Here is a 15,292-nt window from a genome sequence, read left to right on the forward strand (position 1 = left end):
TCTTTTAAATGTTAATGTGTTTTAAGTATTCCCCATAGCCTTCTTCTCTTCTTGCTGACTCTCCCTGTGAGCGTAGCCACAGCCCTGAACTTTAATTTACACTTAGGTACTCATGGCTTTCAGTTTTACTACACTTCCAGACCTCTATATTCCACACATCTTATTATTCCACTGGACATTCCCACTTGGGGGTTGTGGTGAAGACTGTTAACTGGCCCCTAGTATCCATTCTTTCTTCTGCTTAGTACTACAACCTCCCAAGATTTAGTTGGACACAGGGCTGCCAGTTACAAAGTCTACTCCCAGTTACAAGTTACAAAGTCTACTCCCAGCCTCCCTGGAGGCTAGGCATGGCCACAGGACTGAAGCTGAGCCAGGGGGATGAAGGGGAAGGGATATGTGCAACTTCGGGTCAGCTTCTTAAGGACAAAGCCCCTTGCCCTTTCCCACTGGCTGAGAAGAGTCACTGTAGCAGCTGTGGACCCTGAGAGGGAAGCTTCACATTGAAAAGAACAGAGATTCAGTTTCTTCTGACTTCAGTTAGAGGGATATAAACATTTCTCTTATTTAAAACGCTAACTATTGGGGGTCTTTTTGTTATGGCAGCTTAACCTAAACCCTTACAAATTCCATGCGTACCTCAAACTAGAGTCCAAACTAAAAACCTCCTTTTCCTCCTTCAAACCAGCTAAAACTAATAAATGGCCTGTCGCCCTTTTAAAAGTCAATGACTGGGGACAAATAAACGAGCTCTAAAAAGAAGGCTGCATACTGGGGCAGCAGGTGTCAGCCAACCTAACGGTCAGCCTGGACTGAGGAGAGTTGTATGGGAACTTGTAAGCCAGTCTGACCAAGGTCTCTCTGGTCGTTTGTCAAACGTACCTGCTCTTGGTTGAGCTGACGACAGACATGGGATGGTTGATGTCATCCTTTACCACCATGATGTTGTTCTGGGGACAAAGCAGAGACAGTAGGTAGCCAGTCTCTCACACTAAACTCCTTTTGTATCCTCACTTCTCCAGCCCGCAGGCTTCTCAGAGAAGGGCCACATCACATTACTACACCAGCAGGGAGAATGGGGGACTCACTTTGTATTTGCGGAGTATTGAGGAGTGATTCATGATCCGGTCTGTGTCGGCTGCGTCCCGGGGGACCACCACGATCCCAAAGTCCCCGACAATCACCTCCATCTGAAGAAACGGTGAGGGGGGAGGGAGGGAGAGAGAGAGAGAGAGAGAGAGAGAGAGAGAGAGAGAGAGGAAGTGCCCTTTAGTGAGACCTTGACTACCAACCCCTACCAAGCAACTACCTAGCAAGATGGAGCTATCTTCTCTCAGAACCCCAAGGCTTAGTCCCAAACTTGCCTTCTCAGCCCCATCAGTCAGCTCCTTCAACTTACAACCTGTAACAGTGTTCGTGGGATGAGTGGGAACTTCACCTGGCATCCTTAATGAACACCTCTAGACAGAATTAATTAATAAGTGTGTTCCTCGTGTCTAGGCAAGATCTCTCCAATTCCTGAGGCTCCCGCTGAGCTCCTAATACTGAAGAGCAGCATGACACGTGGTCCTTACCTGGTAAGTACCCTCTTCGGTTGCCCAGCAAGCATACCCCAGCCCCCGGCTGGTCTCCTGAGAGGGGCTGGAATGCTCCCCTGGCTCACCCATGTCAAAGATGCTGTGGGACTCAGGGCAGCGAAAAGCAGGGAAGGGCTTGGAAAGCATCAGTGTGCACACAGGCAGTGATAAGGAGGATAACTATGGGGTCACTTCTGAAATCAGCCTCCGACAGAAGCTGTCTCCCATCATGAGAAATGAAACCTTTTCATTTAAAAAATAATTCTTTTTCCTGATTATAGATACAAGCTTGGGAAACTCAGAAAAAGAAAAAAATATATATAAGAAATCAATCATCACCACACAATCCAGAGAACCACTGTTAACAAGTTAGTATTTATGTTCAGGGTGCTTTTCTCTACAAATCGATGTGTACATCCACAACTGGACTGAACTGCAAAATTAATCATTTTACCTATACATTTTATTTTCTTTTAGCATTATATTGTGAGCATTTTTTCATATGGTTATAAGTATTTGAGGACTTCCCTGGTGGCACAGTGGTTAAGAATCCGCCTGCCAATGCAGGGGACCCAGGTTTGATCCCTGGTCTGAGAAGATCCCACATGCCGCAGAACAACTAAGCCCGTGAGCCACAACTACTGAAGACCACGCGCCTAGGGCCCGTGCTCTGCAACAAGAGAAACCACTGCAATGAGAAGCCTGCACACCTCAACAAAGAGTAGCACCTGCTCGCTGCAACCAAAGAAAGCCTGCGTGCAGCAACAAAGACCCAACTCAGCCAAAAAAAAAAAAAAAAATTGAAAATGTGTTTTGACAGTCTGTATATTTCATTGCCTGACTATACTGTGATATAGCATGATATATTAAATGGAATTTGTGTTATAGACAGTGTACAGTTACTTCTGATTTTTGCAGTTATAATAACACTTTGTTGAAGATCTGTATACATAAACCTTTTTCCACATCTTTGATTATTTTCTTAGGATAGGAAGTAAAATCATTGGATGTAAGGATATGAACTGGACATATTTCAAGTTCTTGAGACTTATTACCAAGCTGCTTTCTTGAAGGCCGTGGAATTTTTCTTTTCAAAGAGCCTGAGAGTTATGGCATTTAATAGACTTGGATCTAGCCTGGGCACATTACGGTTTAGATCTTGCCAGTTAAGGATCCAGATGGAGGGAGAAGGGGACAGGCAGGTTTCTTCCGAGCATGCAGCTCATTGGGCAAGACCTGCTTTGGGGCAAAAAAACCCAGGGTTTTTCTCATAATTCTCCAACCGAGTGCCACAAAAACAGACATTATAGAGCACTACAGCCGCTTCTTCTCTATCAGAGGACTTCTGTACCAGCAGAATTCCAATTCTAAGTCTGATTCACCGATTATGAGTGTGTGTGCCTGCCCTGTGTGCACCTGTGTGCCCTTGGCTATTTCCATCCACCTTCACCCTATTTCTCCCATCGCTTACACCTGGAGCTAGAGCTGCAATGAAAACTTGGCTGAAGGTGCCATAGGAGGGAAGTTGTGGAGAGAAATAAAAAGCTGGGTGTACAATATCTGAGCCCACATTGGATCGTGCTATTTGGAAGATACGGAGCATTACACAACATACTGCATCTACTGGTGATGTTCAGATCTGGTAAACTGGCCCCGAGTCTTTGTCCCATAAACCAGGAATGCTAGGGAGAGGCAGGGCAGGGAGTTGGAGGTAGACCAGCCTCTCCTGCCATAGCATTTAAAATATTGCACTGGGACTCACTACCTAGAAGGTAATTGAAGACGCTGGTTCTCAAACTTGGCTGCACATTAGAATCACCTGAGGACCTTAAAAAACCCTCAAAGCCCAGCTAACACCCAAGATCAACTAAATCAGAATCTCTGGGAATGGGGCCCAGGCATTAGTTTTTTTTTTTTTTTTTTTAATTCTCTAGGTTTTAATTCCAATATGCAACCAAGTTTGAGAACCAGTGATCTAAGTACTGAATTAAAACGTGAGGGGAATTATTAGGGTAGAGAAAGAGATAGAAAAGAGAAGGGAGGAGAAAAGAGAAGAGACGGAAAGGGAAGGGGAGGGGAAAGGAAGGGAAGAGAAGAGAATCCATCCAAGCTGGTACACATGGAGATTCCTCAACTGCCTGGCTATGTAGGTAGGTGTTTCAAGATATCTGGTGTTGATTGTATAACATAGGATTTGAATTCAATTTGATTCTGAGGATCTGATGGACGTTTCATGTATGATGTGTGAAATAACAGGGCTATTTAAAAGTGAGCATTCTAGGACTTCCCTGGCGGTGCAGAGGTTAAGAGTCCGCCTGCTAATGCAGGCGACACGGGTTCGAGCCCTGGTTCAGGAAGATCCCACATGCCATCGAGCAACTGAGCCCGTGTGCCACAATTACTGAGCTTGAGCTCTACAGCCCGTGAGTCACAACTACTGAGCCCACGAGCCACAACTACTGAAGCCCATGCACCTAGAGCCCATGCTCCGCAACAAGAGAAGCCACTGCAATGAGAAGCCCATGCACCGCAACGAAGAGTAGCCCCCGCTCACCGCAACTAGAGAAAGCTTGCACGCAACAGCAAAGACCCAACGCAGCCAAAAATAAAAATAAATAAATAAAGCGCATATATATATATATAGTGAGCATTCTAGTTTAAAGCATTAAAACAACGGTTCAGAATGGCAGTCAGGCCTCACGGGAACAGCCCTACCTGTGGCATTAGTGCAGCTGCTGCTTTCTACTCAGGAACTAATGATCTGAGCACCCAATCAGTAACAATGCAGGCTGCTCAATGGGTGGCAAGCAGATGGAGGCCTTGATGCTTGAGATGGAATTCCTCTTCCAGAAACAGGTGACAGATTTGCCCTCTGGGAATCACAGATGGGGTGAACGAGATGGGTCTACCAGACAAGACACACAGCTTTACCACATCCAAGTGGCATCTCTGCAGGGGTTTGGACCAGAGAATGCAGACCTTTTCTGCTCTTTTGGCCAGACCTGAGGACATGGGCTTGATTTTCATGCCAGAAGGTGTTTGTGTGTGTGTGTTTTGGGGTGCTAGGAGGTGCCGGGTGCTAGAGTTGGTGAGGTGTGCCCTCATGCCACAGGTACCGATCTCCCTCTGGGAGCTTAGCTGCCCTGCCCACCCCCACCCCTATCCTTGTCTCCTGTCTTCATGTGGCCTCCAAGATCCACCCTCTCCTGGTCGTCCTTCTACCTCGCTGGCTGCTCTTTTGTGGTCTCCCTGTGCTGTTCCTTCTCATCTCCCCGATTTCGAATGACTGGAGTCCCCCAGGCTCAGTCCTTGGAGCTCTTTTGTTTTCTATCTACACTTGCACCTTTAATAACTTCATTCAATTTCAAAGCTTTAAAGACACATGGAAGGCTCCCAAATTTATATCTCCAGCGTAGACTCCTCTCCTGAACTTCAGACTCATACATCCAGCAGTCTCTTCAACATGCCCACTTGGATGAGGCATCTCAAACCTAAATAATATGTCCACGAGCCCCTGAACTCTCTGACATCAATCAATCAATCAGTCAATCCCGTCCACCATCATCCTACAGGCACCAAGATTCTTTTCCTGTAGTCTTTCTCATTTTAGTAAATGGAAACTCTCTTCCTACAACTGCTCGGGCCAAAGCCTTGGTGCTTTCCTTGATTCCTCTCTTTCTCTCACATCCCACATTCAATCTATAAAGCAACCCAATTGGTTTGGCCTTCAAAACAAATCCCAGAATCTGCTCATTTCTCACCATCTCCATCACTTCTACCCTGGTCCAAGCCTCCTTTGGTAGGTTAAATAATGGGCCCCCAAAACACCGAGGTCCTAATCCCTGGAACCTGTGAATGTTATTTATGTGGCAAAAGAGACTTTGCAGATGTGATTAAAGTAAGGATCTTGAGATTATTCTGGATGACTTAGGTGGGCCCTAATGTAATAACAAGTGTCCTTAAAAAAGAAGGCAGAGGGAGATTTAACACAGGAGAGAGAAGATGATGTGAAGAGGGAGCAGAGAAGATGCTACACTGTTGGCCTTGAAGATGGAAGAAGGGACCAAGCCATGCAACAAATGCAGCTCTAGAAGCTGGAAAAGGCGAGGAAACAGATTCTCCCCAAGAGCCTCTGGAAGGACTACGGCTCTGACTACAACTTAATATTGGCCCAGTGAAACCTGTTTCACACTTCTGGCTTCCAGAAGTGAAAGATAAAAAATGTGTGTAGTTTTAAGCCACCAAGTTTGCAGCAACAGAAAACTAATTCATATACGATCTTATTTGCAAAGGACAAAGACACAGAGGACAAATGTATGGATACAAAGGGGAAAGGGGGGGAGGTGTGTGGGATGAATTGGGAGATTGGGATTGACATATGTACACTATTGATACTATGTATAAAATAGATAACTAATGAGAACCTACTGTATAGCATAGGGACCTCTACTCAAAGCTCTGTGGTGACCTAAGTGGGAAGGAAATCCAAAAAAGAGGGGATATATGTATACGTATAGCTGATTCACTTTGCTGTACAGCAGAAACTAACACAACATTGTAAAGCAACTATACTCCAATAAAAATTAATAAAAAAGAATTTTTTTAATTAAAAAAAAAGAAAACGAATTCATCCCCATTAGCTCTCACTTGGCTTGCTCTGGTTGTTTTTCTCTTGCCTTTTTCAGTCTATTCCCAACATCCAGACTGATAATGTGAATATACCAAATTATGTTGCTCCTTGGCTCGAAACCCTTCACTTAAATACCAAGATGGCGGTGTGGGAAGGAGTCAAGATGGCGGTGTGGGAAGACACAGAGTTAGGTCTCCCCACAACTAGGGTGCCTGCCGGCTGCTGGTGGGGAACTCTGACCCCCAAGAAGACGGGAGGAACCCCAGAGTGAACCGGTAGGATGTAGGGGGACCGAGGGGGAGGAGAAGTGCAGGTCAGACGAGATCTGCACCCCTGAGGCCAGGGATATCAGGAGAGGCAGGTGGGAGGGACTCTCCAGGAAGAGCGGGAGAGGAGCAGAGGGCGATTGCCCTGCCCACTTGGGCACGGGGAGCCTGCTGAGCTCCCAGGCTGATCCTCCAACCTCCAAGGCCCCTCCAGGCTGCATGGGTCCTTGGGGGTATAGGAGGGAGGCCAGGGGGATCAGGAGAGGCAGGTGGGAGGGGCCCTTGGGAAGGAGTGGGAGAGAAGTGGAGGGCAATTGCCCCACCCACTTGGGCATGGGGAACCTGCTGAGCTCCCAGGCCGGTCCCCTGCCCTCCAAGGACCCCCCTTCCCCCTCCAACTGCACTGGTCCTGGGGGCACAGGAGGGAGGCCTGGGAGATCAGCAGAGGCAGGTGGGAGGGGGCCTCCCAGACCCCAGACCAGAGGAGCAGGAGAGGAGAGGAGGGCGTTTGCCCCACCCACTCGAGCCCAGGAAGCCTGCTGGGCTCCCAGGTGAGGTCCCCTGCCCTCTGAGACCAGGGGTGGGGGGCATGCCTGGGCCCCTTCTGTTCCTTGAGCCTAAGGCTCACCCCCCACAGCCCAGGGCCTTTTCCAGCCCTGTGAGTCCTGAGCATTGGCCCCACCCACCACCCAAACGTCGCCCTTGATTAGGCCCTGCCCTCCACAGCCAAGGCCTTCCCCACCCCAACCCCACCTTTTTTTTTTTTGCGGGATCTTGATTTGCATGTGGCTTGCGGGATCTTGATTTGCAAGCCCATGCGGGATCTTGATTTGCAAGCCCATGGTCAGATGGGAGCTCCTGCAGTGGGAGCTCTGAGTCTGTACCATTGGACTAACAGAGAACCTCAGACCCCAGGGAATATTCATCAGAGTGAGGTCTCCTGGAGGTCTTCATCTCAGCACCAAGACCCAGCTATACCCAATAGCCTACAAACTCCAGTGTTGGAAACCTCAGGTCAAACAACCAGTAAAACAGGAACACAATCCCACTTATAAAAAAAAAAAAGAGATGGCAAAAAAATATGTCACAGACGAAGGAGCAAGGTAAAAACCTACAAGACCAAATAAACGAGGAGGAAATAGGCAATCTACCTGAAAAAGAATTCAGAGTAATGAGAGTAAGGAAGATCCAGAATCTTGGAAATAGAATGGAAGCACGGATTGAGAAAATACAAAAAATGTTTAACAAAGATCTAGAAGAACTAAAAAACAAACAAACAGAGGGAAACAACACAATAACTGTAATGAAAAATACACTAGAAGGAATCAATAACAATAATGGAGGCAGAAGAACGAATAAGTGAGCTGGAAGACAAAATGGTGGAAATAAATGTCAAGGAGCAGAATAAAGAAAAGAGAATGAAAAGAATTGAAGACAATCTCAGAGACCTCTGGGACAACACTAAATGCACCAGCATTCCAATTATAGAGGTCCCAGAAGAAGAATAGAAAAAGAAAGGGTCTGAGAAAATATTTGAAGAGGTTATAGTGGAAAACTTCCCTAACATGGGAAAGGAAATAGTCACCCAAGTCCAGGAAGCATAAAGAGTCCCATAGAGGATAAACCCTAGGAAAACCACACCAAGACACATATTAATCAAGCTAACAAAAATTAAATGCTAGAAAAAATATTAAAAGCAGCAAGGGAAAAAACAAAAAATAACATACAAAGGAATCCCCATAAGTTTATAAGCTGATTTTTCAGCAAAACCTCTGCAGGCCAGAAGGGAGTGGTAGGATATACTTAGTGATGAGAGAGAAAAACCTACAACCAAGATTACCCAGTAAGGATCTCATTCAGATTCAACGGAGAAGTCAAAAGCTTTTCAGACAAACAAAAGCCAAGAGAATTCAGCACCACCAAACCAGCTTTACAACAAAAGCTAAAGAAACTTCTCTAGGCGGGAAACACAGGAGAAGAAAAAGACCCACAAAAACAAACCCCAAACAATTAAGAAAATGGTAATAGGAACATACATATCAATAATAACCTTGAATGTAAATGGATTAAATGCCCCAACCAAAAGACACAGACTGGCTGAATGGATACAAAAACAAGACCCATATATATGCTGTCTACAAGAGACCCACTTCAGACCTAGGGACACATACAGACTGAAAGTGAAGGAATGGAAAAAGATATTCCATGCAAATAGAAATCAAAAGAAAGCTGGAGTAGCAATACTCATGTCAGATAAAATAGACTTCAAAATAAAGATTTTTACAAGAGATAAGGAAGGACACTACATAATGATCAAGGGATCAATCCAAGAAGATATAACAATTATAATTGTTTATGCACCCAACATAGGAGCACTCAATACACAAGGCAAAGGCTAACAACCATGAAAGGGGAAATCGACAGTAACACAATAATAGTGGGAGACTTTAACACCCCACTTACATCCAGACAGAAAATAAATAAGGAAACACAAGCTTTAAATGACACAATAGACCAGATAGATCTAGTTGATATTTATAAACATTCCACCCAAAAGTGGCAGAATACACTTTCTTCTCAAGTGCACATGCAACATTCTCCAGAATAGATCACATCTTGGGTCACAAATCAAGCCTCAGAAAATTTAAGAAAATTGAAATCATATCAAGCATCTTTTCTGACCACAATGCTATGAGATTGGAAATCAATTACAGGAAAAAAACTGTAAAAAACACAAATACATGGAGGCTAAACAGTGCGTTACTGAATAACCAAGAGATCACTGAAGAAATCAAAGAAGAAATAAAAAGATCTCACCTCAAGAAACAAGAAAAATCTCAAGTAAACAATCTAACTCTACACTTAAAACAACTAGGGAAAGAAGAACAAAGAAAACCCAAAGTCAGTAGAAGGAAAGAAACCATAAAGATCAGAGCAGAAATAAATGAAATAGAAACGAAGAAAACAATAGCAAAGATCAATAAAACTAAAAGCTGGTTCTTTGAGAAGATAAACAAAACTGATAAACCCTTAGACTCATCAAGAAAAAAAGGGAGAGGACACAAATCAATAACATTAGAAATGAAAAAGGAGAAATCACAACTGACACTGCAGAAATACAAAGGATTATAAGAGACTACTACAAACAACTATATGCCAATAAAATGGACAACCATGAAGAAATGGACAAATTCTTGGAAAGGTATTTTCTGAGACTGAACCAGGAAGGTATTTTCTGAGACTGAACCAGGAAGAATTAGAAAATATAAACAGACCTATCACAAGTAATGAAATTGAAACCACAATTAAAAATCTTCCAACAAACAAACGTCCGGGACCAGATGGCTTCACAGGTGAATTCTATCAAACATTTAGAGACGAGCTAACCCCAATCCTTCTCAAACTCTTCCAAAAAATTGCAGAGGGAGGAACACTCCCAAATTCATTCTACGAAGCCACCATCACCCTGATACCAAAACCAGAAAAAGCTATCACAAAAAAAGAAAGTTATAGACCAATATCACTGATAAACATAGATGCAAAAATCCTGAACAAAATACTAGCAAACAGATTCCAACAGCACATTAAAAGGATCATACAGCATGATCAAGCGGGATTTATCCCAGGGATGCAAGGATTCTTCAATATATGCAAATCAATCAATGTGATACACCACATTAACAAATTAAGGAATAAAAACCATATGATCATCTCAATAGATGCAGAAAAAGCTTTTGACAAAACTCAACACCCATTTATGATAAAAACTGTCCAGAAAATGGGCATAGAGGGAAACTACCTCAACATAATAAAGGCCATATATGACAAACTCACGGCAAACATCATACTCAATGGTGAAAAACTGAAAGCACTTCCACTAGGATAAGGAACAAGACAAGGATGTCCACTCTCCCCACTCTCATTCAACATAGTTTTGGAAGTCCTAGCTGGGGCAATCAGAGAAGAAAAAGAAATAAAAGGAATACAAATTGGAAAAGAAGAAGTCAAACTGTCACTGTTTGCAGATGACATGATACTATACATAGAAAATCCTAAAGATGCCACCAGAAAACTACTAGAACTAATCAATGAATTTGGTAAGGTTGCAGGATACAAAATTAATGCACAGAAATCTCTGGCATTCCTATACACCAACAATGAAAAATCAGAAAGAGAAATTAAGGAAACGCTCCCATTCACCATTGCAACAAAAAGAATAAAATACCTAGGAATAAACCTGCCTAAGGAGGCGAAAGACTTGTACTCAGAAAACTATAAAACACTGATGGAAGAAATCAAAGATGACAGAAACAGATGGAGAAATATACCATGTTCTTGGATTGGAAGAATCAATATTGTGAAAATGACTATACTGTCCAAAGCAATCTACAGATTCAATGCAATCCCTCTCAAACTACCAATGGCATTCTTCACGGAATTAGAACAAAAAAATCTTACAATTCGTATGGAAACACAAAAGACCCCGAATAGCCAAAGCTATCTTGACAAAGAAAAACGGAGCTGGAGGAATCAGGCTCCCTGACTTCAATCTATACTACAAAGCTACAGTAATCAAGACAGTATGGTACTGGCACAAAAACAGAAATATAGATCAATGCTACAGGATAGAATGCCCAGAGATAAACCCACGCACATATGAGCACCAAATTTACAACAAAGGAGTCAAGAAGATACAGGGGAGAAAGACAGCCTCTTCAATAAGTGGTGCTGGGAAAACTGGACAGCTGCATGTAAAAGAATGAAATTAGGGCTTCCCTGGTGGTGCAGTGGTTGAGAGTCCGCCTGCCGATGCAGGGGAAACGGGTTCATGCCCCGGTCCGGGAGGATCCCACATGCCGTGGAGCGGCTGGGCCCGTGAGCCATGGCCACTGAGCCTGCGCGTCCAGAGCCTGTGAGCCACAACGGGAGAGGCCACAACAGTGAGAGGCCCGCGTACCACAAAAAAAAAAAAAAAAAGAATGAAATTAGAACACTCCCTAACAGCATACATAAAAATAAACTCGAAATGGATTAAAGACTTAAATGTAAGACCAGACACTATCAAACTTTTAGAGGAAAACATAGGAAAAACACTCTTTGACATAAACCACAGCAAGATCATTTTTGACCCACCTCCTAGAGTAACAGAAATAAAAACAAAAATAAACATATGGGACTTAATTAAACTTAAAAGCTTTTGCACAGCAAAGGAAACCATAAACAAGACAAAAGACAACCCTCAGAATGGGAGAAAATATTTGCAAATGAAACAACAAAGGATTAATCTCCAAAATATACAAACAGCTCATGGAGCTCAATGTCAAAAAAACAGACAATGTAGTTTAAAAATGGGCGGAAGACCTAAATAGACATTTCACCAAGGAAGACATACAGATGGCCAAGAGGCACATGAAAAGATGCTCAGCATCACTAATTATTAGAGATGGAAATCAAAACTGCAATGAGGTATCACCTCATGCCGGTCAGAATGGCCATTATGAAAAAAGCTGGAAACAATAAATGCTGGAGAGGGTGTGGTGAAAAGGGAACCCTCCTGCACTGTTGGTGGGAACGTAAATTGATACAGCCACTTTGGAGAACAGTATGGAGGTTCCTTAAAAAACTAAAAAAAACTACCATACGACCCAGCAATCCCACTACTGAGCATATAGCCTGAGAAAACCATAATCCAAAAAGACACATGCAACCCAATGTTCATTGCAGCACTATTTACAATAGCCAGGACATGGAACCAACCTAAATGTCCATCAACAGATGAATGGATAAAGAAGATGTGTGACATATGTACAATGGAATATTACTCAGCCATGAAAAGAAACGAAATTGAGTCATTTGTACTGAGGTGGATGGACCTAGGGTCTGTCATACAGAGTGAAGTAAGTCAGAAAGAGAAAGACAAATACCGTATGCTAACGCATATATATGGAATCTAAAAAAAAAAAAAAAGGTACTGATGAACTTACTTGTAGGGCAGGAATAAAGAGGTAGTCATAGAGAATGGACTTGAGGACATGGCGTGGGAGGGCAAAGCTGGGGCGAAGTGAGAGTAGCATCAACATATATACACTACCGAATGTAAAATAGTTGGCTGGTGGGAAGCAGCAGCATAGCACAGGGAGATCGGCTCGGTGCTTTGCGATGACCTAGAGGGATAGGATAGGGAGCAGGGGAGGGAGGCTCAAGAGGGAGGGGATAAGGGGACATGTGTATGCATGTGGCTGATTCGCTTTGTTGTGCAAGAGAAACTAACATGGTATGTTGAAGCAATTATACTCCAATAAAGATGTATTTAAAAAAAGAAAAAGTATCAATAGAAACCAAAAAAAAAAAAAAAACCCACCTTCTCAGTGAGACCTCCTCTGGCCATGCTATCTCAGCCTGCATCCCTGTGCACGTAGACCCACACCCATCCCACGCCCTCACAGTCCCCACTTCCTACTGTGTTTCATATTCCTCTATAGCATTTATCTCTAACACCTTGTATATTTTCTTTATTTAACCTTTTTTTGCTCTCCTTCTCTCTTCCCTATAAAGGTAAGCTTCATGAGGGCAGGCAATTCTGTGTGTTTCATTCACTGCCTTGTTCCTGGGTGAAAGGGACCTGGCACATCATCCGTGCTCGACATATGCTGTTGAGCAAGTGGATTCCTGCAGAGTCCTCTCTCTGGCAGTTGTCCTTGAGTTAGCTGATAAACTCTCTCACCTCAGGACATGGAAGGAAGCCCGATGTACCTAATGGAAACTCTGGGAGACCCAAGGAAGTGACTCGAGACAGACTTTCAGGTCCCCATGAAATGCACGGGTGATCTTACTTCTGTAAGTTCCCAAACTTCGTCTGATTGGTCAGCAGAATCACCCCGGAGCTTTAAAAACAATAATAACAGCAGCAACAGCCCCTCCAGACCTCACCCCAGGGATTTTGATACAACATGTCTACAATGGGGTGGAGCCTCCCTCTTTACAATGTTTCCTAATCCTCCTGATGTGCACCCACCTTTGGAAAATTGTCACTTTTAATAATAGAGGCAGTTGCCTAAGCTAATACTCTGGCTTGGTTTGGGATGAAGTCAACATGAGATACTTGTGGGACGAGCACCTCTCTGGGGATTCCAGCAAAAATGAGGACATTTCCTCCCCCCTCCCCCGCCCCACCCCCGGCTCTGGGGAGATGCGGGCAGACGTCTGATCCCAGGAAACCGAGGCTTTCTCAAGCTTTCCCTGCCCACGGAGCCCACAGGAATGTGCCCAGGCCCCTGGGATGGAGCTCCTGTTCCAGCACGAGGGGCCCAACACCTCCCGTGTCTTCATGAAGTGTTCTCTGCAGGTCTTGCCGTGGGGCTGGGGAGGTGGGTGAGTGGGTGGTCAGAGCAGCAGAGCCGTCCTGATTGGCAATTCCCTCTCCCGATGGTGACTGACGTGACCTCATTCTGCCACACGGCAGCCAGCAGGATCAGGGTACAATCTTGTCCCCCCGCAGCAGACAGTGGCCTCTCACTGTAGCTCTGGCCTGGGTCGTGTCTCAGAGGTGGGGGTCTGTGACATTCATCCTGCTTCAACTTCCTGCTCACAAGCACAGCTTTGATCATATCTTTTCATCTTCTGGTCAAAGGCTCCCCAGGGGCGGCAGGGGTGGGGATGGGGACAGGAAGTGGGAGGGGGCAGACTCTGCTCCCCCCAGTGTGGGGAATCTGAGGAAAGGATATGAGACATGTTGAGGCAGGAAGCAACTTGGCCTTGGGAGTGAGAACACTCGTGGCAGCCAGGCGGCAGATCTCTTGGAAGGAATGTGGAATCATCATCATCCTTCCAGGAGGCGGAATTTCAAGACCGGCCCTGCTGGGTTTCAGGAATACTTTGGGTGGGAGGATGCCCTGTGGTCTTAGCCAGGCACTTTCCTGGGCACCAGGGCTGAGCAAGACAGATACGGCTTCATCTCTTGGCTCAATCACTATCTAGTGGGAGACATTAAACAAATGACTAATTATTTCAACTGTATTGCTCTTAAGGATAAGGGCAGGTTACTACTTAAGTGGCTAATCTCTTGTAGTGGCTAATGTCTTCTGGGTAACTGGCAAAAGGTGGGGCCATATCTCACGGTGGAGGCTGAATTTCTCCAACCAAGCTGTTCCCAGGTACTCTTACATTCTTTCATTCAACAAACTTTTATTGAGTGTATATGGTGAACCAGGCACTGTCCTGGTGTTGCCCAATGAGACAGACAAGTGCAGTGTGCTCACAGAGCTTACCTCTAGTAGGGAGAGATCATAAACAAATAAATACATAAATAAGAAAACATCAGGTGGAGCTTGGTACAATATTGAATATAAAACAAAATGACTTTTAAGCCAAAACCTAAATGACAGGAACCGGCCAGACATAGGGATACCTGGGAAAAGAGCATTCCCAGTGTGGCCACAGCTAGTGCAAAGGCCCTGAGGTGGGAAAAAGTGTTCAAATAAAGAAACTAGGTGGAACTGGGGCACAGAGAGGCGGGAGAAGTAGAGAAGGACCAGATCACGATAAAGATGGGGTTTCATTCCAAATGTGAAGAGAAGCCATTAGAGTGCTTTAAACAGAGGCTTGACTTCCATTAGCGACAGAATCCAATTTACACTGACTTACCCAGGCAAGTCTAACTGGTAAGACCCTCTATGGAATCATTCTGAGATCAGGGTTCAGGATCCTGACCATCTCCCTCAAACAGTCCTCTCTTTTCAAGGCACAGTACCTGAGTTACTCAGGCCAACTCGTACTTCTTCTCCAGATGAGGATATTCAGGGATGAACAGGGGACTACCA

At 44.5% G+C, this 15,292-nt stretch overlaps 1 protein-coding gene across 1 annotated transcript in view; it reads right to left on the bottom strand.

Annotated features, from left to right (window-relative positions):
• NMNAT2 (nicotinamide nucleotide adenylyltransferase 2) overlaps positions 1 to 15,292 on the bottom strand; it is a 189,799-nt gene that overhangs the window by 2,113 nt on the left and 172,394 nt on the right. The window contains exons 10-11 of the mRNA XM_060035178.1: positions 1,089 to 1,190; positions 883 to 950 (exon numbers count right to left, since the gene is read on the bottom strand). Of these exons, the coding sequence (XP_059891161.1) occupies positions 883 to 950; positions 1,089 to 1,190 (170 nt within the window). The remainder of the gene's footprint in view (positions 1 to 882; positions 951 to 1,088; positions 1,191 to 15,292) is intronic.

Source organism: Delphinus delphis, chromosome 1 (genome assembly GCF_949987515.2).
Source record: "Delphinus delphis chromosome 1, mDelDel1.2, whole genome shotgun sequence".
NCBI classification, from domain to species: domain Eukaryota; kingdom Metazoa; phylum Chordata; class Mammalia; order Artiodactyla; family Delphinidae; genus Delphinus; species Delphinus delphis.